Below are 22,295 nucleotides of genomic sequence, written 5' to 3'. Positions count from 1 at the left end.
AAATTTTCAATTCAATTAAATTTTTCAATTTTTCAATTCAATTTCTTAATTCAATTAAATTTTTATTTTCCCAGAAAAAACAACATTCTGGAAGGGTTTAAGGGCTAAAAGCTGAGTATGAATAGCTTGACTGGGCCCGAGAACCCTAACTCAATCAATCAATCAATCAATCAATCAATCAATCAATCAATCAATCAATCAATCAATCAATCAATCAATCAATCAATCAATCAATCAATCAATCAATCAATCAATCAATCAATCAATCAATCAATCAATCAATCAATCAAAAACTTTCCCCGTTTCTACATCTAGGTAGACGTCCAGCCAGAAGACAAGCTCAAAAACGCACCCATGGCAGGCGTTTACGCGTTGGACATACGAATGCCAGCACCTACCCCTGCTTCTCCCATTTTTTGTCAAGTTCAACCAAACGATTGAAATAGCGTCCGCTCGTCTTCCGTCCGCTAAACGCAGAACCGGCTTAGCGTACGGCGAAGGCGCAGTGCGAACGACGCAAAAAATAGCGTTCGCTGCGTATGGCTGCACACGTTATTATAAAGCTTTCTATTTCGCTAAGCTATCGTGGACTATATAGTTTAAGCGTCGAAAGCGTTATGCGGCGTGTGTAAAGTTGAAACCTTATAGGTGGCCCCAGAGACAGCAGAACCAGTTCTCGCATATTCTGTCAAATGAGGCACGTCCAGATTATGTGTTGAGTCGTCGCACTGATTGTGAACCTCTTATTCTGTGACAGAGTTAGCATACTGCTCACCAGGCTTCCGGCGTTGCTTGTCGGCTCGTTATCGCATCTCCGCCCATAATATATACTGCCGCTACAGTTATCATCGGTCGCTCAATTCCTGGAGAGAAGGTGACCATTTATGCAAGAAGAGGAAGGCATTGCAAGGCAAGGCCAATGATGAATTGCATTAAGTTCTTGTAATATTTGTTTACTTTGCCTGGAAAAAATAAAAATTCTAGATGGACACCCGCAAAACTGGGCCGAAATTCGCCGCAGAAAACCGTCCCGTTTAATGCTCTTTCATTTTACTGTCCAAAACTATTCTGGGCAGCTCCAGGCCCCTCCGAAATACTTTTGCAAGAAAAATTGTACAGGCCTATAACGTGTCCCCCCAAAAGGTGTCCCCCTTCGCATGTGAGGTCTATTTCATCAACTCTGACGCGACAGAGGTAAAATGTTGCTGACTGGCTATCGTCCAGAAATACTGAATAAAACAATTGTACATGGTATGCCACGTGGATCAGTTTATTATCATCCGAACGCGTGTACGATTTGCGTCCGCTACTTCTATCAGATCGTCGCTAGAACGCAGTCGAACAGTTTGATAGCCTTTGCGACGTGCCCCGAAGAGTCCACCTGATGCACATTTCAATAAGAGTCCACAACCGAAAGGAGAAAAACGCTTGGTAAAGCGGGCGCCAAGCGCCCATTATGGCGATTCGAGCATGCCGCGAAGGTAGTCGCAACGCTGCCGCTTCTCCGCGTTCGTTATGTTCACTTTGTGGGGTCCCAGTTTCATAGTGATGGGCGTCGTCAGGTCATACTGGGGCCACAGCATCTTCTGAACGGTGGGTGTCTTGCTGAAAGGCAACCCGGAAAAGAAAACGCGAGTCAGAAAGAAGTAGGCACACGGGATAAATAAAGGAAAGTAAGGGGTATCAGTCTGCTGCAGGCTACAGGCCCTATTCTAGTTCACTAGTTGCTGTGTCCTTAGTATTGTGCTGTTTGGTGCTACATGTCCCTATTGTGTTGTTTTATTTCGTTAGTCATCGTGTTACAATGAGCAAAATAGTAAACTTAACTTTCATCCCACGTCCCCAGAATTAAAATTTTCATTTCTTCATTGAACGCCTGCAGAGGAAATTAAGCGGTAAAAATATTCTCTTTCATCGCAAAAAAGAAACAAGCAGCTTCAAAGCTGTCCTCGCGACAGAACTGTCTTGTTGCGACTGTTGTTTATCGTGTGGACAGTTTCCTGTATCGCGACGTATTTTGTCATGGCAGACGCATTTGTAGTCACTACAAGATTCTGTCGTCCCGACAGCCGGCTATGTTGCTACAGCTTTTCTGTCGTGGCTCTGTTGCAACGACAGACGTCACGACAGCTGGCTATGTCACGACAGCATGATGGCTGTCGTGGCGACAGGTAGAGTTCTGTTGTGACTACAGGAATATTTGTCGTCGAGAAAATTGACTATGTTGTTACGACAGAAATGCGTCTCGTCGCAACAGACGGCTTTGTCGTAACAACAGGATTTCTGTCGTCACTACAGGCATTTTGGTCGTACGACAGGAATTCTTGTTGGGTTTCTGTGGTATTCCTGTTGTCATTTTAGACTGGGATAACGTCAAACATCCAGGTTCCAGATCAACTGTTCAGCATGTTCGTTCTCAACAATGGCTATCGCCCAAACTGCAAATCCCATAACGTGGGCCACAATAAGCGACGCCAACACCGAACCTACCCTCACTCTTGGAGATGGAAATGCTGCCCATCCATACTAACGTTATCCATACACGAGGCTCACTCCTGGATTAAGCAATCGATGAGTTCCACTCATGTTACTCAGCAATCCGGGAACACCTGCCAGATCTGCTCCGAACACCAAAATACACACTTCCCCCGACCTGTTCTTCCTACGTGGCAGCTTGAATGTTCTCTGGTCAGCCCCTCACAAACACCTAGATTAATCATCCCGGACCGCAAGATATTTCAAAACGGAATTGCTTGCCTAGCTAACTCGAGTGCATTCCACAAGGCGACATCCTCCACTCCCTTTGACTATATCAGCCCATACGAGAGCGGAATAATGACCTTGTTCAATCTGCCCCTACGCACACTTAAACAGAGGTCACCTCATACAGGATCTAGAGTGCAAGCCCTATAAACTGCTGCGTATTTGTGAAGCTCGCCTAAACACCACTAAACAATGGAACCGACGTTGCAAGATAAAGCTCCGTGCACACGTGGCACCTATCAATCGAGAGACTGCTGCGTATGACCACCTGGTTAAGAACGGGCTTCGTCTGTGTCATGACCTCCAAGACACTCAGACAACCACGCGCACCTTGCAGTTGCTCCGGCACTATCTCGAATAAGGAAGATACACCACAAGATGCTACCTGCACCCTTCACGCTTTTTGGGGAGACGGGCGATACCCGGAGATATCTACGCCCTCATCACCAAATAACTACAGAGACCCCGCAGGAGTCAGGACTACACTGGGTTTGCTAAGAACTACACCAAAAACTAACTCATAGAACTTGAAGCCTCGCTCGCCGAATGCAAGAAGAATCTCTCAAACCGTCTACTCCCATTCCCTCCTTGACTGCTTGAGATTTAAAATTTGAGTTCGCCCGCTCCCCAAAACATGTTACCGTACCAACACCACGAAAGGCGTCAAGCCAGAAGCCAAGCTCACGAACGCACCTATACCAGCACCTACCCCTGCGTCTTCCATTTTTTGTCCAGTTCAACCAAATGATACCCTTTATTAGGCCTGCCCACGCTTCCCGAATGGTCCGCGCATAAAGAAAACCCCAACAATGTGTGAACGTGAATCCCGCTCGAACCAGGCAGGCGCTCCTTCGACGAAGCACCTGCAAGAGGCACACTATGCCTAAGCGCGTGGTCTTTCTTTCCAACAGGGGCTCACCCAGTATGCGCAAACGTGGCCCAGATATTTATCATGGTTCTGGCCCATTCCCTGTCCTCCTCATTGGCCGGCACGTCTGGCCTGAGTGGCATGCCAAACACCAGTTCCATGTCCTCGAAGTGGACGGCCTCGTCGGTCTCGCTTTTCCAGCTCGAGTACGACGGCTGGTATGCCAGCTGGTAGGCGTACACCAGGTTCTGCCACCCCTTCAGGCGCTCGATGAACTCCATCATGGGGCAGACCTCCTGCGTTGGCGAGAAGCGCCCCGCGGCCCGAAAGCAGACATCGGCCAATTTCGAAGGCGAAGCGTAAACGGAGGACACTAGAAATTGGTGCTATGCGAGGAGGTGTTTACGAGCACAATCCGCCCTAAAATGTTCGCGTGAGTGTGCAGATTACCGCAAAGAGGTTAAAATTAAGAAGAACGATTGTCAGCTTGTATGCGGACTCAGACCCACGTTTGAGTGAGACACAATTTTAGTGCTACATGGAAGGTGCGATAGCGCGGTTATTTACGCAAGTTCTAAAAGCAGTTAGCGAGCCCAGGATATTGTTGCGAAATGTGTAGTGGCTTGTAGATTGTCTCACAAGAAAACATGCATTTTCTATTTAACCGAAGACCCTGCTACCCTGGCCTTTAACCTCCTGATCGCCAATCCCTTTCTATTATATTCGCTTTCTCGATCCCAAATCCTCCATTATTACACCACACTAAAGAACGACAAGGCGGATTTGCAAGTTTTTTTTTCTGTAGGAAGGAGCATACAACCCATAATACCCTCAGTTGTTTGTGGATGCTTGTTTCCAATCCATTCAATTTAGATGTAAGATACGCGTGTCATGTGCCTAGAAAGCCGATTGCACATACACCTGCATGGCTTTAGCATAACCGTTTCCATGGTAGCGGGCGGATTTCAGCGTCCTGGCTTGCGTTATTGCTGTTTTAATTTGTTTCAAAAAATTAAAACCTGGCAAAACGTTGATTTTAATTACAACGAACACCGGGGTCGTTGATAGCAGCTCATCAAACGAAAGGCGAGAATGGCGCTTACGTTGAAGTCACCCACAGCCTCCTGGTACGAGCGCACATCTTCGGAAGAAGGGTTCAGCGTGATTCCCGTGGCAGTCTGCCAGTGTTCGAGCCAGGCAGCATCGTGGTGGTGGAGCAACCGTGAGACCACCTCCTCAGGGCTGCTGGCAGAGCCCTGACGGCGTCGCTCCACGAACCACGGGTAGACGCCCTCGCGTTCGACGCGGCCCACCAGGAACTGCTTGCCCGAGGGACTAGCCGGCTGCACGGGTCGTCGTCACGTACGAGGCGAGTTTACCAGCCGTGAGCGGGACTATCCCGTCTTATTTTTACACTTACAGTTGTCTATGCATAGGCTACCACGATTTCGAAACTTCAAGAGGGTTTCTTGAAGGCGTAGATGTTTCTTACGCTACCTTAACGCGATAATGCTGGACTGTGTGTGTGTCTATTCCGGTGGTACCGGTAGGCGCGTATACATTTTACACAATGTCCGTCTGTCTGTCTAATACGCCAGATGTAATGGTGAGCGTGCTCACTAGTGGGCCACTGACCCAGTGGGAACTGGGACCCGCATTACTGTGCAGGTGAGTTATAAAGAAGAAGGAGGAGAGGAATAAGAGAGCGCGGAGAATGGAGGATGGCAAGAGAAAAGTAAAGGCGAAGAAATGGTGAGGAGGTGGCGGTGAGGGCTCGGATGGGGGATTGTGGAGGGTGGGAGGAGTGGGGAGTAGACTTACATGAAGAGGAGGAAACAGGACAAGGACATTTGGGAATGGCGATAAGATTAGAGGACGGGACGGAAAAAGGATGTTACCTGTTTTGGATAGGAAGAAGTAAGAGTGGTATAGAAGCATGGGAACAGAGGAGGGAGAACAGAATGGAGAGCAGGGTGAAAAAGGATAGCGTAGGGGTTGGGTCGGAGGGAAAGAATTGCGATGCAGAGGTGGGCGAGTGAGCGTGGGTAAGTCGAAAATATGAAGGGAAGGAGGACAGGGAGATGGAAGGAGAATAGGTAGTGGGGGAACAGGCACTCACATCATCTATTATGGGAAATAAAACATTGTCAGGAACATGGTATATGAGCCATGATGGGTGCGTTTATATACAAGCAAACACGACCACTTCCTTAGTTCACTCATCCCACTCTGTCCCCAATGAAAATCAGGACCGTCACCTCGTTAATTACTACGCTTTCAGTGTTAGTGTGGAGCAGGTTATTCGCATTATTGAGTAATGGGTCATTCCCCAGCTAGCTAGCGAGGAGAGCATCGTGATGCTGCTGCTGCTGCTGATGATGATGGGGATGGTGTGGTGATGATTACAACTGACGTGCATACTTGCGTGCGGACGATTTTTCACTAAAATCCAGGGATAGAATACAACTAGGTGCTGAGTGTGCCGGTCGCTGCACATCATCACTGGCTTGTGATGTCAAACTCGAGCTCGTTTGGGCATTCCATGAATTTTGTAGCGTAAGCTACACTGGCCGAGGTTGAGCAGTTTCGCGTGGGCCTTGAAGGGCCGTGCTGCGCAAGCGCGAGGAGCATTGGATTGGACTGGATTGGATTAAATTGGATTGTATTGGATTCGATTGGAAATCCAATCAAATTGGAGTACGGGTGTGTAGAGAATTGGGTCTGCATATTCGCCGGTCTGCTCACTCCAGATGAGTGACGTCATAGCCGCGGCAGACGCACTGGCGCCGGCGCGTGCCCAGCTGTGCGCCTGCGTTGCGCAGTAGCCAAGTCTGACGGTGCGCCGGAGCCACTTGATATCCGTTCCGAGTGCCTCCTGGAGGGCCGTGCTGCGCATGCGCGAGGAGCAGTGACTAGACTGGATTGGATTGGATTGGATGGGGTTGTATTGTAAATCGTTCAACAGCGGTAAGCATGATAATCAGCTAATCCTAGACAACCAGGAAAGCTAAGAATAACCAGCTGAACCTTAGCTCACGCTACGTATATCCTGGCATAGCCGAGCTAAGCCACTGCTAATTTTTCAAGTAAAAAGCACCCTTTCTCTGTGGGAAACATTCGCCCTAGTGCATTTAAAGTACGCTTCCTATGGGATATCCAAGCATCTGCGCACCTTGGACGATCTTCGGAGTGCCGCCTCGCTTGGCTGGGATCCGGTAAGCGGTGGCCTGCGGAAGACGGGAACGAAGCTGGCATCGGCCAAGGCGCGAGCCACGCGGTCACCGCGCACTCTCTGCAGACATTCGAGCGCCTCCTCGGACGACAGATCCGTGGGGCATCGGAATCGGTTCGCCAGCTCTGTTTCTTCCGTCAGGTTGTTGCTCCCGTACCTGCAAGCGACCCGCCCGCAAATTAGGTTGGAACAGTCCCCGACACTGGAGTTTTGAACGGGGACTTCTTGACACAGTTTAGTTGTGACGAAGACGTGTAGGTATATATGACGCTTGATGTTTTTAGTGTTAACGCTTGGCAGCACTAACTTCAAGCTTAACGACGTACCAAGCAGCGTAATAATTGTACTTATTTCTTGGCGCTTTTTTGCCCTAGCTAGCCTTGCGGCATTAAACACCAACCACCACCATCATCATCGAAGATGGTGCGATGAGTGAGGCAGTTCTTATTCTACTTCGAGCTGTGGGAACCTGTTGATGGCGTAAAGCAGAAAACGGAAATGTTAGGACCCATAGTTGCTGCCGTTGCCGTGCCCACTTTACGTTTTGTAGCCGTAACGTTTGGAAACTTTCGTAACGTTTCCCCGTAATGTTTCGCGACGCAGTCTGGCAACATGAGTAAACACAAACAAAATGGCGTCGCAAAACAGGTCCGCCGTCGCAGTTTCGCTTGCTGCCGTACTAAGACTCTCACTGCAGCATTTACTCGCGTTGTTTTGGCGAGGAAGAGCGCATTATTTCAGCCGACGACCTTGTCTTGATCGGGCCCGTCAAAGGTCGGAGCGATGGAAACAGACGAGATCGTCGCTATGTGCAGGCAAACGTCAGTTGTGACCGAGGAACCGCACCGCATTTCGCTCAAGATAAGCTGCCTCTTTATCCAGCCAAAAATCACGGAAGGGCAGGGCTCGTGCGCACCAGGGCTGTCACAAAAGTGCAAGCACCTTGCTGCGACTCTCATTCACTGCGACAGATAAGTCGGTCGGTTTAAACTACCACTGCTCGGGCTGTGGTAGAGCTTCGCCGTAGCCTCATGAATAATGATCTGATGTGAGCGTAAACTGCAGAAAAAATGTACGAGTCGGAAGAAACAGGGCAATAAGAACACTTTCGGTGTTTTGTTTGTTGCCTTTACGCTCGTATTGATGGTGCGATGCGCGCTTAGAAGCGGAGCACTCGCATATGGCTAGAATCTAGACGAAAGCGCGTTCCGAAAAAATGCGCGATACGTGTTCGCTTAGATCTTGGCAGATTTTTAGATTATGCGCTGTATTGTGTGCTCATGAACTGCGTCAGTTATGTAGTGGGCACCGTCGCCCTCGCGGAAGCTGCATCTCGGATTGCGGCGAAAAACTGAAACGCCGTGTATTCGAAGTATGGACGTTCAGCTCGCCAATTTCAGTAGTATCGACAGGAAGTAGTGTCGGTGCTTCATCACCAGCGGCGAAATGAACGACAATCGGCTGAGAATTTAAACAGCCTTCCATGTCACAATGCATCAGCAATGACTTCAGTAAGTTTAGTAGTACACGTTGTGTCAATGTGTGTAGTTCCGCTATTCTGCCCGTTTTTGTTTTTGCTTTCTGTTATAAGTGCCTTCGGTTTGTTCGAAATCGCCATTGTAAGTTATGTGGCGTAATGGTCACTTTGGATGATTTAGAGCAAATACGTTCAAAATTTATAATTGCGTTGTACTAATATCGAAAAGGAGGCAGTTTTATTATCGTGTCTTATCTAAGTATAGTTGAGTTTCATTACTTCAACGTGTTGCACAATTCAGCCACACATAAGGGTTGTGGCTTAACGTTTGTATGTTAGGTTAAGTTTGCATGCTTAACCTCACGTTATCAGTTATCTTACCGCTACCTGGCAGGTAAGCCACTTTCTGACCCATGCACGTTGTACACCAGAGCTGAAAGTAAACATCCTGCTAGTCTTCAGTGAGCAAGTCGAGCAACCGCCTTTCTTGGGGCGTTTCTTAGTAAAGGGTTAAATTGACATTTTATTCTAGGTATTGGGTTGTAGTCTGATGCTGTAACAGCGTTTAAAAAGTGTTCCTTTCGCTGAGGAACTTATGAATGATTCAGTCCTGCAAGTGTGGAAGTGTTGAGTTAACAGGAGTCGAGTGGAGCGATTCAAGAATATGTATTTTCTGTAAACGTAACACACACCTAAGTACAACTTGGTGTGTAATAATAACTGTTTCTGTTGTTTTCAGGCATGGACTGCACCGGCATGAACTGTTCATGAGCAACTGGGTGTATTCTCTCATATAGGCCATAACCAGACACTAGCAACTAGTGAGGGCAATCAGGTGAAGGAATTAACATTCGAACCTTCTAGGGTGTAAAAAAATTTGTTTACAAGTGTTCCTGATTTAACTTGGACCAGCCTTGTCTGTTTTTCACACGAGCTTGAGACTCCAGTTCTGCATGAGCAGTAGCAGTGCCTTGCTCTTGGAGAGTGAACGTAGGCGCCCAGTCGCATCCTGCAAAAAAAAAAGCAAAAAAAAAAAAAATGGCAGCATCTCCACTCTGCGGATGATGGCGAGGGAGCGGAGTACGGGGACTCGAAATGACATCCAAGTTGCGCCCCGAGTGACATCCGATTGGTGCCCCGACCGTCATTTGATGTGAGCCGTGAGCTGCACCTTGATTACTCCCTAAATGAAACTGCAACTCACGGTTCAAATAGAATTTCGCTTGATTTTCGCTTGGTGATGGTGTGCGCACGGATGGACGCGGACGGACATTGGGAGGCCGTAAGGTACTCCGCACCGTTACAGGCGAGGGAGTAAGCCATTCGACTGTCGGGCGCTAACTTGCTGTCGTAGCCCAATGGGTAAGACGACTGACACCAACTTTCTCTGGTCTTGCAGACACAGGCTCGAATCCTGCCGGTGCCTGTGTGATTTTTTGCGATTGTAAATGCTATGCGCAGGGATGCGGACGGACGTATACATTGTGCGGTTCTAAGGTGCTCCGCATCTAAAAGGAAAAAGGAAGTTGTGGTGCCAGCTGAGGAATACTGTGTTTTCTTTTTCTTTTTTTTTTCAGGAAACTAGCACAAAGACTTCGTGTAGCGCAAAAGAACTCAAGGACACAGGGAGGCGACGGGCACAAGCGCCAACTTCCAATTGAGCTTTATTGAAAAAATGCATGAATTTAAACACTGAAGCGGGATATCATCGCAAAGAAACGAAGATAGAAAAGAACAGAACCAAAGAAAGGCACGATAAAATTTGCACACAAAATTATTCGCACAACAATGTGACGTCGACAAAAGGCGGCACGAGGCATCGACTAAGGTGGCACCCACCCCCTCTCAGATAGCCGATCTCCTTATCGGATAAGGCCACGGACGTGCGGACAGGCAACAATCCCTGAGGCGTGCTATTTCGGCCGCCTCAGTTATTTCCCTTGTCTTCTGGTTGGCGTGACGAGCAATGACTGCACAACTCTCAAAGAGGGGCGTACACCCGCAATCGCGGCAATGAATGCCCAAGCGGCCCTTGACAACTTTATGAACATTCTATTCATGCTCACGAAGCCGGTCGTTGAGGCAATGACCTGTTTGCCCGACATATATTTTGTGGCACTTCAGTGGAATGGCGTACACAACGTTTCCTTTGCATGGTATTAACGGCTTTGTGTGATTCTTGTTACACATCGGCTGCTGGGTTGCTGCGCGGTCATTTATGCGGCATAGGCTGAACAATTTCCTTGGTGCGGAGAACACAACTCCTCGAACCTCAGAACACCTCAGCCTTCGAACCAATCTTCTTCAGCCTATGTGATAGGTCATGAAGTACGGAATCACAGCGATTCGTTTTTTGAGAGGGCTATCAGCGCCTTTACGCGCCCCAAGCTGCGTATCTCGACCGGCATGCTTGATATTCCCGAGTAAGGCCTCAGCAAGAGAGGTAAGAAGCTGTGGCGGGAACACCGCTTGTTGAAGGCGCTCCACCTGCTGCAAGACGCTTTCTTGAATCTTGTGGGGACAAGACCTTCGCAGCGCAGTAGTCAAATGCAGCTTTGCCTCCCCGTTTCACCAAGCGAGGGTGCCTTGGCCCTGTAGGTGGCCTTGTCTGATAAGGAGATTGACTATCTGAGAGGGGGTGGGTGCCACCTTAGTGAATGCTTTGTGCTGCCTTTTGTCGGCGGCACATTGTTGTGCGAATCGAATAATTTTGTGCGCAAATTTGATCATGCCTTTTTTTTCTGTTCTGTTCGTTGTTTTTTTTTACGATGATGTCCCGCTTCAGTGTTTACATTCATGCATTTTTTCAATGAAGCTTAGTTGGAAGTTAGCGCTTGTGCCCGTGGATCCCCTGTATCCGTGTCGTTTTTTTTTTTTTTTTTGCGCTACACGAAGTCATGTATTACCGCTACCAACTAGCCCAAACCCAAACTCTGCCGAAGCTTTGCGCTTTACTGTGACCATGAAGATGACATACAGCTTTGTATATTCGAATGGTTCAGGAGTCCACATCTTCCTGCAATTTTGGTCGATGGGAATTTCGCAATCATCACAAAGGCGTAATTGCTTCATAGGGCGGTTTTCAAATAATCCGCGTACTGCACCTTAATATGATGTCACAAGGGCTCTGACATATTTGAGGGAGCAACCAAACATTAGCAGTCAGAACAGGGACTCGACGCACCGTAATAAGAAAACTGGCAGATTGGAAGCACTGATCAGGCTTAAAAAAACTCTGCGAGGCTTTTTATGAGTTACTGCGCAATGTTGTGGCAATCAGCTTTGTTGGATGGGTGAATAGTCTGGATTATTTGAGCTTGTCTGAACCCTCAGTACCTTTTAAGAAAACAGCAGGTGCAATTCGGTCATTTTGTTATTTCTAATGTTTTTGCAGTGAAACGGTATAGGCATCAGCTTTGTAACGCGAGGAACCCAGGTTTGATCTCGACCGGGGAAGCGGTCTTCTTTTCGGAGCCTCTGTTTGGGTCCGCTACGCCGTGACCCCGTACGAGCTGCAAAGACAAGCCGTCCCCCTAAAGTGCTCCACCCTTGAGACGACAGGACAGAAGCTCACTGGCAACCTATTTTGTGCAACGAACTATCTCATTATATATACAAAGCATAATGACTAAATGGCTGGCATAGCCAAACTGGATAAGTGCCTGTCTGGTCATTTTTATGACAACCGTCATCCCCAACTTTCGGGGACACGCGCCTCCGAAGACGCCTAGCGCCCTCCTCGGCGGCAGCCGTCGACGGCGAGCGTAACTGAATGGGAGGGAGCAAAAAAAAAATCGTAGCTCTCGAACGGAAGCAGGTTTTTCAAAAGGCCTTCTTGAAATACCTAGAATTACTTCAAGCGCACCCGCGGCGAAAATTAGAGCAGTGTAAAGCATTAATTACCGGTTCCTCACACACCTAAAGTTTTCCATAAGGGGCCCTTGATTTCTGATTTGTAGCTTATTATGAGAGGCCTTCTCTCGGCTTGTCTGTGGGTATACGATATCTATGTATCAAATATATTATATGTTGCACTCAGCTTAGCACACAAAAAAAGTGCTTTTGGCAGCTCGCAAATTTTGAGTTTTGAATTCGGGTCCCTCTGCTTTTCAGCAGCAAACGTGACCGCCCACCCACTGCGAATTTTTTGCGTATGTGCGCCTGTTTTAGGGCGTATATGGCTGAATAAATATTCATTGTGTCTGGCATATTACACTAGAAATGGAAACAGCAATGCAAGAATACATGCTGTTGCTGCTTCAAACCCGTGCTGACACACGTGACATATTCACACAGACAACAAAAGAATAGCAATGTCTTACTAGGAAGTGTGAACGGTCATGTGCCCCAGAATAATACGCATATATATCGATGTGACACATTTACGTTCCCCCGATTATTCTACTCATTTTAAAGCGTCAAGTTTAGGAAGTGCTGAACAAGATTTTGACCCCGGAGAAACATCATAATCCCGCAGCAGTACGTCAACAGATGTTAGTGTTGGTCATATCACCGTGGTGTAATTGCCTAAATTTGTTTTCCTTGTTGGCTTTGCACTCGGAATAGTCGGCTCGAATCTGCCAAAGACCTAGTTCGCAAAAAGGTGCCCACTCTTTTGCTGCCATGACTTGCAATGCTTGCTGTTGGGAATGGTATCTTGTGACACAAGCTGGAAGAAATTGGTGTTCCAACCCTCCTCCCTCCTGGAAAATGGTAATATCCCCGATTGGCTAGAATAATGATGTTGGTTAAAATGGCATAGAAAATGAACATTGTTGTGTCTCCTGAACAACACAAGTGCCAGCATTGGTGATCAGCGGTGTGTCAAGAATTCCAGAGCTGCATGATACGGCTGTAGACGTCTCCCTGCCCTGTTTTTAAGAAAGGTGGAATAAAATGTGCACTGTGTACGTTTTTAGAGGATTGTTTTCAACTTATGCTTACAGTGGTGGATGGTGGACTGCTGCATCCTTAGCTGCCTTTCTGCGAACAGCTGTTCATGTCAGCCAGCTTTCACTGCAACATGTGTTATGATTTTGGAAAGTTCTGACTTGGAACTGCTGTTTGCTTTGGTACCCTCCTCTTCGATTCGTAGCCTGAAAACCCAGTTCAGAATATCGTTAGCATGCCACGACAACACGCGAAGCAAACCATTGCACATATCAGCAGTACTGAAAAAATGTCTGCTTAGAACACGTTGGTTTATATGGAATTGCTGTAAACGCTTCGCAGAAAATATTTGGCTTTTAATGACAGCGATGGCAGCATGCAAATTACGGGTGCTGGATAAACTTATAAAGCGAACATCTTACGCCATGGTGTAATGTTTAGGGCGTTGGATAGCTGCTGGTGAAGTAAGGTTCTATGCAATCGGGCTGTGTTTTAAATTGCTCTACATTTGGGGCGCACGTTATATTTCCGGTACATTCTCCGCTTTGAGACCCAATTTTGACTATTTTGATTTACAGCCGCCCGCAACGTTCGATAATTGATAATAAGTACAACGTCGTACTAAATTGGTTTACAGGCGCGCTGAACACTGCGCGCGTTTGGAATATGCACAACTTGCTTCCGGGAAACGACTAAACTATAGAATCCCACGCGCGATAAGAGTAAACAAAGAGGCGACACAGCGTGCGCCGGTAAGATAACTTCGTGCGCTTGCTTCTTGGAGCTGTCGAAGCTGCAGGAGTCCTGCCTTTCACCGACATGAGCATCAAGCACATAGAGCTGCGCGCGGGTCATCCGCGCAGATGTGCATATGAGCCACGGACTCAAGAGCGAAGTAAAAAAATAAAAAAAAAACGATGTTCCGAGCTAATTGAAATCAAGGCTTCATTTCAAACATGTATCTTGACAATATCAGCACCTAACGGATATCTTCAGCCCCTAGCAGATAATGAAATGGGCAGGTACATGTTGGAGTAGAGCACACGGGGGAAGCGCGCCGACAGAAAGTACGCCGCGCGCATGCTATGCGGCTTCATCACAATGAAAAACCAAGTAGCTACTGACCTGGAAGGTAGTTGCCGTTTTGAGCGAAGTGCTTTGGACAAACTCGCATGGTGGGCGTCGCTTTTTTAGATGCGACGCATCTCTTGCTCTGAGGCATGTCCCTCCTGCGTCGGCGTTGTCCGGCGTCCGCACGCCAGCTGCGCATGCGCGACTCTCCTCCCGTCTTCTCTCCGACAGCTGTGCGCGAAACGCTCTCACTCCGCCTCATTATCATTAACAACAGCTGTGAGCGCGCGCTTCGCTCCGCTCCCGTCGCGCAAGTGTGCGCATGCGCGACTCTCCTCCGTTGTCTCCTCTCCTTGAGGCGCTGTAAATATAGAGCGGGTATCGCGCTGCCGCGGTTCAGTCAGCGCTCGCTCTCGTTCGACTCCGCGTCACTGTGCTTGACGACTGCGTGCTTGACTTGATTCTTCCGATGAAGACGTCATGGAAGCGACGGTCCCTTCATGAAAAGTAAAATTACGCCCATCTTCCCCCGTATGAGAACACCCGCATGGGATGGAATGCATCATACGCGTTCACAACACGTTTCACCCGATTTAGAGAATCAACCCAATGGAAACGCCAATTGAACCCCCCGATGCGTCGCATCACATCAGGGTTCCCTCGCAGGCAGATGGGCGTAATTTTTTTTCCAATCCGTAGGTTCCGTGTCCACAGCGTCTTGCGAGCCGCGTCATCTGCTTCTCGCGGGAAACGGTAAAATTATGTACCGCTGTACTTCAATCGCGTCGTCACGCCGAAAGGGACCCAATAAATCTCCTTACACGTCCGCTTTATCGTCTTCGGGTCCCCTTTCGGCGTTATCACGACAACTACGCAGTTACGACGCTAAATAAGCGTACTGCGCCATGGGGAAGTCCGCAACCGGATCTGATTAGGGCGATTCTCCCGACGGCCGCTAGGTGGCGAGCACAAACACGGAGTCGCCATTAGCTTAAAGACGTGCCGCGCAAACTCATTCTCATTTTACGTCAAGCCGCGGCACTGGTTGGTGACGTAAGCCTTCAAAGCGTAACACAGCCAAATCTCCGACTCAAACCCCACAGCTTTCATCATCGTCTTTTACGCTTTCATGTACTGGCAGAAGTTGCGACCACTGCTGTCGGTCCGACATCACGAAATACTAGGCGAGTGGGGCTTCCACGTTAGAGGTCTGGTTGCCATCCTGACCCACAAGGTTTGATAAGACAAAAGCTCACACCCGACCGAAACTGGGTATAAAAACGTCCACTGTTTTATGACGGCTGTGCCCCCCCCCCCCCCCCACCTGTGGTAGGGGCCCCCGCTCTGCAGGATGAAGCGCGTCACGTGACGAGTCCAGAAGTCGGCGTCGCCGCTCAGCAGGTGGTAGCCGATGGACGAGGCTCCGGCGTCGTGTCCCGCGAGCACGATGCGCGACGCGTTCCCGCCGAAGTGGGGGATGTAGGCGAGCGTCCAGGCGAACGCCAGCCGCTGATCGTGCAGGCCCGCGTTGCCGGGCAGCGGCTCGCTGCCCGACGGACCCCCGCTCAGGAAGCCCAGCGCCCCGACGCGGTAATTGGGCACCACCACCACCAAGTCGCCCAGGGCGGACAGGTAGCGGCCGTCGTACAGCTGCAAACAACGCGTGCACGAGAGAAAGAGCGGCTATCGGACACACTTGGTGTGGCGAGAAGGGCGGACGTGTATGTCCTCGGGACTGCTTCTCCCTTTCATGCCACGGGAGATGAACGGTGTCACCCCATTCTTCCTTCGTATGTGTGTGGTGGTGTTGGGCGGTCGTACATTCTGGGGCATAGCCAAGGTTGAGGAACCTTGCACGCAGGTACGCTTGGTGGTGCTTTCGAGGTATAGTGTGCACTCTGTATTGGGCTGCGTGAGGTACAGTGGACCCTCGTTATAGCGACATCGCTTGATTCGAAATTTCTCTTTGTACGAACTTTTATTACCCAATGAAAGTACCCAAACAGCAGGTCATATTCGTTTTAACGAATTATCGCTTATAACGAAGACAGTTTTGTGCCCAAGGACTTAGTTATAACAAGTATTTACTGTATACGGGCAGTAACGCTCACGGCCTCCTTGATCAGCAACGGCACGACGGCGGAGCTGATCGCGGAGGCCGTCACACGCGTGTGAACGGTCCCGCGTGGCTAGCGTGGCGTTACGAGGCATATCTGTGCTCACCGCCCTAGTAATTACCTTCGCTATAATGAAGTACCCGATACATAAAGATGGCTTCGTTATTACCGATGCTTCGTTAAAAGCTGGATGACGTGCTGTTTGCCAACGGTAATGGGGCCGTCGAACACTTAGAATACAGCGAAATTTTGAATAAAGCGGCGTCGTTAGGACGAACCGTCACTGTACAACGAATTTGCAACATACCTTCCTCTAAATGTCTTTATCCAGCTGATTCTTCAAACTTCGCGTTCAAACTGGTGCGGTAGTTATTCTGACGAGTTCATGATTCGACTAAGCCAAGCCTGTTTCGTATCTTTAGAGTGCGTACCTCGAAGCTGTTTCCCCCGTTCTGGAAGGCGGCTCCGTAGAGGAAGAAGAGCACGGTGTGCGTCCCGCAGCGCTCAGGGCTGTCTGTGCTGTCGTCGGGGCAGTTGAAAGACGGCGTCCAGATGTTGAGGTGCAGGCAGTCCTCGGAAGCGTTGTCCGTTTTCACGTTCTGCCGGCCTAAGTAGAAGTCCCGCTGTGGGCACGGCGGTCGCTTGAAGCGGCAGTCCAGCGCTTGTCTTAGGACGCCGCCCTGGAGGTCAGACAACCGCAGTTTTATTATTGATTATGATTTACGTCTGATCACGCAGACACTTGTCCTTTGCAGCTAGCCTACGTCGCAGAGGGCCCATCGCGATCGCCATTCTCATCATTACCCCAGTAGTGCAGTGGTCAGAATATTCTTCCTCGAAAAGGACTCTGCAACACTGCCGATAAACACTTTCACTCTTTTTTTCGCGTCTGGAAGCATTGCAAAAGCTATAGTTATCGCCAGCGCGGGTGGCACTGCGTGATCCACTGGTCCCAGTAGATCCACTTTCTGTTTGTTTTGCTTTTGTAGCTAAAGAGAGCCTATCATCTGCGTTCATTGCTGAAACTGAAGAAAAACCGGCCAATACCCGCTACGCCGCTGTAATGGCGTAGTAGTAGTAGTATGTTTGTGTTTATTGGCGCGAGGGTATCTACGACCAAAGAGGCCAAGACGCTATTAGGTGGTCTTTCGATGTCAGGTTCAGCCATAAAATATGTGTGAGATGAGTATGGTACCGCCTAAAAACGTCTGTATATATGGGTGTACAGGGCCCGTAGACTAATACATGAAGATGTTCGTAATGGCGGATAAAGAAGGATTATGGTTGAGACCATGACACCGCCCGGAGCCGAGCGTGCTGCGATAGCGGGGACGCCTGTGCACACAAAGGAATCATCATGGCGTCCCTAAAGTGTGAGAGGGTCTCAAATCACGCCACGTGAGATATGAGGTTTAACAAGCTGATATCCGCAAGATAGGTTAGAACACATTTGTAAGGGAACATTGGTTCTTCTCCTAGGAAAAGTGAAGGGTGTAGTGGAATGTTGTATGTAGATTTTAGGGAAGTGTCGCTATCTCGCGGCATTCCAGGATGTGCACTCAACTAGCACGTAGAGCACGGAAAGCCGTTCCCCACACTTGTCACAAACTGGTGGAGCGTTCCATTGAAAATATATGCGTGTTTGGCGTGAATGTGACTATTCGCAATCTGCAAATGGACACTTCTGTGAACCTATCGTGTTTCTCAGTCAGGTATTTACCTAGGTATGTTTTTATTGTGTGTAGTTTGTTTGTTCCATTCCTGCTGGCATCGTTCTCGGATTCTATGTCGTATAGCAGGTTTCATGTCTAAATACGGCACCAGAGGCTCATCAACGCCATTGTTAAGAGCAGCCGCTGCAGCATATTGGTCAGCAATTTCGTTTCCAGAAACGCTGCTGTGCCCCGGCACCCAGTACACTATTATCGCCATGTTTGAAGCATAAGCCGACGTTATCTTCGTAATGAGTCTGTTTAAGACAGGATTTTTACCTGGTTTTCCTGAGCCTAATGCGCTCACGACACTGAGAGAATTCCGTAAGGTAATAGAATGTTGCATGTTTGTTTCCATGATGTGTTCTACCGCAATTAAAATTCCATGCGCTTCTGCTGTAAAATACTGCAGTTCGTGCTCAGTGTATTTGCACTAATGAATTTTGGGCCATGTGCAGCGCATGAGACAGCGGAAACGGACTTTGAGGCGTCTGTGTACAAGGTGGCATATAGGTACGTGTACTGTAGAAAATGCTATAAAATAAGTTCTCTCTGTGCGTTTTTTTTGTCAATATCTTTAAAATATACATTAAACGATATTGGACACACAACCTAAGGGTCAACAAGGTCGATGGGAGCAGTTTGGTATAGGTCATTCATCATGACACCGAGTTCATGGGCCAGAGCGCCCATTCGCAAGGCGAACGGCATGCGGACGGATGGACGGTTAAGGACGAGATTGCCGGCCTACGTGTCCGTGTTGATAGAATTACATGGATAATTAGTCAATGACGCCACCCTGAGAGCATGCACTATTGCTGTATGAGAGCGCTGGCGCTCTAAACACCACTGGTCACACTCAACGTATACGCTTTTGACGGGGCTTTTCCGAAAGGCTCCGGACGCAAGGCGGAGCCCCAAGTGCAGAACTGAATCCATAAGACTTTGACTGGCGGATTCATATATTACACCGCCATACTTCTAGGCGCTACCTTACCCAACTGTTGAAGAGACGCAGAAGGCACGTTTTATCCGCTCCATGGGACTGGTGCGTCAAGACTTTCACTATATTCATTACCTTGGCGATTTTATTTTTAGTTGTTTAATGTGTGGAATAAACCTTAACTGATCATCTGGCACAACACCGAGGAATTTGTTCTTTTTTAACCGGAATGGCCCACCATTCATAATAATATTAGGATCTGGTCTTATGCCACGCTGCCTGGAGAACAAAACACAAGTGCTCTTTTCAGGATTTACATTTAAACCTTTTTCATCGGCCCACTTTGCAGGTTTGTCACCACCCAACTGTAACTGCTGCTCGCAGATTGAGAGGTTACAAGGTTTATAGCTGATTTGAACGTCATCAGCGTAGACCGCGTAGAAAACAGTGAGTGGCAGTGCCTTTGGACGCAAGTTCATTTTGACGATCAAAAGTGTGCAGCTTAGTACGCCACCATGCGGTACCCCGTTTTCTTGAATGTGTGTTCTAGAAAGTGATGCTCCAACCCTTACGCGAATAGTTCGTTCAGATAGCTATAGCTTTCCATAGTAAAATCATGTTTCCAGTTGCACCGTAAGTTTTGAGGTCACACAGGATGCCGTATTTCCATGCGGTATCGTACACATTTTTTAAGTCAAAGAAAATAGACATACAGTGCTGCCTGTGGATAAAAACATCTTTGACGTACGTTTCCAAAGCCACAAACTGGTCGGTCGTTGATTTTCCCGCGCGGAAACTTGCCTGGCAGTTATCCAGAATATCGTGGTATTCTAAAAAGTGCACTTCTATTCACCATTTTTCGAACAGCTTACTTAGACGACCGGTTAGGGCTATTGGCCTGTAGCTTGCAGGACAGGAGGCATCTCTCCCTTGTTTTAGTAACGGCACCACAATTGCCTCTTTCCAAGCCCTTGGGAAACGTCCGGCACACCATATCTTGTTAAATAAAAAACAGGAGTGTTTCGAGGGTATCTGCATGCAGATGTTGAATCATTCTATATGCTATTTGGTCTGCACCCGGTACTGATGATTTACAAGTCGCCAAGGCAACCTTCAACTCGTGGGGGGAAAATTGACAGTTGTAAGATACTTGTAATGATTGCTTTATGTCCCTAATAGACTTCCGCTCGACAGACGTTTTATACCTCTTAAATGTGTCTGTGTAGTGCGAACTTGATACAAGTTCAAACTGTTTAGCCAGTATGTTTGCCTGGTCTTCTGATGTGCCACCCGTGGTGTTCACGAGGGGTAAGTTGTTTGTTTTGTGCCCTTTTAATTTTCTCATTCGGTTCCAGACATTCGTTTCTGTGTAAGAATTATTTGACGATAAAAAATCTCCCCAACTGTTTGTTTTTGCCTCTCGGCGAATATGGCTCCCAACTGCGACGATGTCCTGTGCCGCCGGGTGCCGCCGGAGGCTACCCCAGGCCTTGTTTTGCACTTTAGTGCATCTCGACACTCTTCGTTCCACCAGGGCCTCCTGGGGTTCTATGTATTGCCAGAGGCCTGAGGAATAGAACTCCTAGCAGCATCGGAGATGTTTGTGGTAAAGATTCTACAAGCTTCGTCGATATGGAAGTGCTGTATGGATGTGTAGGAGATTGTAACTTTTTACGTGAAAACCACCCAGTCTGCTCGTAATATTCTCTTTACTCAGGCCAAACGTGTCCCATCCTCTTGGGTATACTTTATATCTCTATGCCTTTAAGTACGTTTGTACCTTGAGCTGCTTGTCCAGCGGCTTCGACTTCTTGAAGCGCAGCGATCCGCTGGGAGCCTTTGCAAACGGTATCCCCATGAAGGCCAGCACGGTGTACTCGCGGCCTTGGTCGCTGACCGTCATGCGCGTTCCGCGAACGATACCGAAGAGGCCTTGTGCCTCGGAAAACTTCTGCGGACTACCGGGCTCGAGTGCGGCCATCGTGACGAGCACCAGGGCCAACAAGACGACCACAATTAGGGGCACGCAAACCAGCATGCACAGCCTGCAAGGGGAGGAAAAGAATATATATGCCATGCTAAAGTTCGGATTCGCGTGGCAGCGGATGAGCCTGTAGCACTGTGGCCGCCACGACGACCTATGATTATCATAACCATCACGGTCATCCTTAAAGGGGCCCTAATAGCCTCCGCTCTGGCAGCTCATTTAGCTGCAGCGGCTGACAAGGCGCACGACCGGTTGACTCACTCGCAGGCAGTTCAGCATTCACTCCTGATGGCTGCAGTGCGCTGAGGCAGCATTCATGCGTGGTTTCTTTTGACGGCGAGGAGGGCGCTGCGGTCGCCGAGCAGAGCGGACGCACTCCACATCGGCTCCGTCGCCGCCACGGATTTCGGGAGGACCATCCCGCCTCTGATGTCCCAAACGTACGTACGAGCTTCCCAACGTTGCGAGGACCACGCCGATACCAAATTTGGGCCGATTAGCCCATTTTTGGTCGTTTTACGAGCATCTTCTCTCGGCGAGGCGAGGCACCCCAGCTAAGCCTAACGAGGGCTCGAACGAGTACGGGCATGGCGTCGGCCACGTCGACGGCCGCCGCCGCCGCCGCGGGCGTGCCCGGACCTGCCCAGCGGGCGGATCTTCGGCGCTCCGACGAAGAATTATTCTCCGAATCCTGTGAAATGGATGTGTCACCTGCGGACCCTTACCCTTCCCAGCGAGTGCGGACTGTGTCAGACTGTGCATCGACGGGGACTGTAATTGCGAACACCGGCACCGACGGCCACGTAGTCGACGACATCGAGTGTCCGCGCGCCGCCGACGAGCCGGAGGAAGACGACGACCACGCCGGGTGGACCCGCGTATCCCATCAGCGTCGCCGTAAGAAGACCGTGAGTGTTCCCGAAGCTTCTCCGCAGCGGGCTTCGCCACACGCCGGTAAGCCGAGTGCTTCACAACGCCACGCCACCCTCACGCGAGCCCAGATCGCGAGTAAAGTCAACGCCGGCATGGCAAAATCGGCGCGCATGCCAAACTTTGCGTCGAGAGATGAGTTCCGCGTGGTCGTGCGGCCACGTGGCGGCCTAGAGATAGGCAAAACGCCGCTAACCGACCTGCGCCGCGCCATCTTCGCTGCGGCCAAGGCGGACGAGGAAGCCGTGCGCGAGGACACGATGCTCCCGAACATTGCCCAGAATATTCTCGTCATAAGCACCCCG

At 49.1% G+C, this 22,295-nt stretch overlaps 1 protein-coding gene across 1 annotated transcript; it reads right to left on the bottom strand.

Moving 5' to 3' along the window:
- Positions 1 to 1,273: 1,273 nt before the first annotated feature.
- Positions 1,274 to 21,163, bottom strand: LOC144163404 (acetylcholinesterase-like). Its single transcript, XM_077694384.1, has 7 exons — positions 20,854 to 21,163; positions 16,850 to 17,098; positions 15,626 to 15,951; positions 6,804 to 7,020; positions 4,735 to 4,974; positions 3,683 to 3,927; positions 1,274 to 1,605 (listed from the first exon to the last, which is right to left on the bottom strand). Exons 1-7 carry the CDS (start codon positions 21,148 to 21,150, stop codon positions 1,455 to 1,457), a joined length of 1,725 nt encoding a protein of 574 aa, XP_077550510.1. The 5' UTR covers positions 21,151 to 21,163; the 3' UTR covers positions 1,274 to 1,454.
- Between the last annotated feature and the right edge of the window lie 1,132 nt (positions 21,164 to 22,295).

This window comes from Haemaphysalis longicornis, unplaced genomic scaffold, assembly GCF_048455015.1.
Source record: "Haemaphysalis longicornis isolate Haplotype H1 unplaced genomic scaffold, Haemaphysalis longicornis Haplotype H1 scaffold_12, whole genome shotgun sequence".
NCBI lineage: Eukaryota > Metazoa > Arthropoda > Arachnida > Ixodida > Ixodidae > Haemaphysalis > Haemaphysalis longicornis.
This window is presented reverse-complemented; position numbering and strand designations above follow the sequence as displayed.

What these genes read in the sequence shown, in the direction of transcription:
- LOC144163404 (XM_077694384.1), bottom strand. Translation starts at nt 21,150, where the DNA reads ATGGCATATATATTCTTTTCCTCCCCTTGCAGGCTGTGCATGCTGGTT. An exon ending in CACTCCGAAGATCGTCCAAG is followed by an intron (nt 4,975 to 6,803) that starts GTGCGCAGATGC and finishes CGACCCGTGCAG; the next exon opens with CCGGCTAGTCCCTCGGGCAA. An exon ending in AGGCTGTGGGTGACTTCAAC is followed by an intron (nt 3,928 to 4,734) that starts GTAAGCGCCATT and finishes TCGCCAACGCAG; the next exon opens with GAGGTCTGCCCCATGATGGA.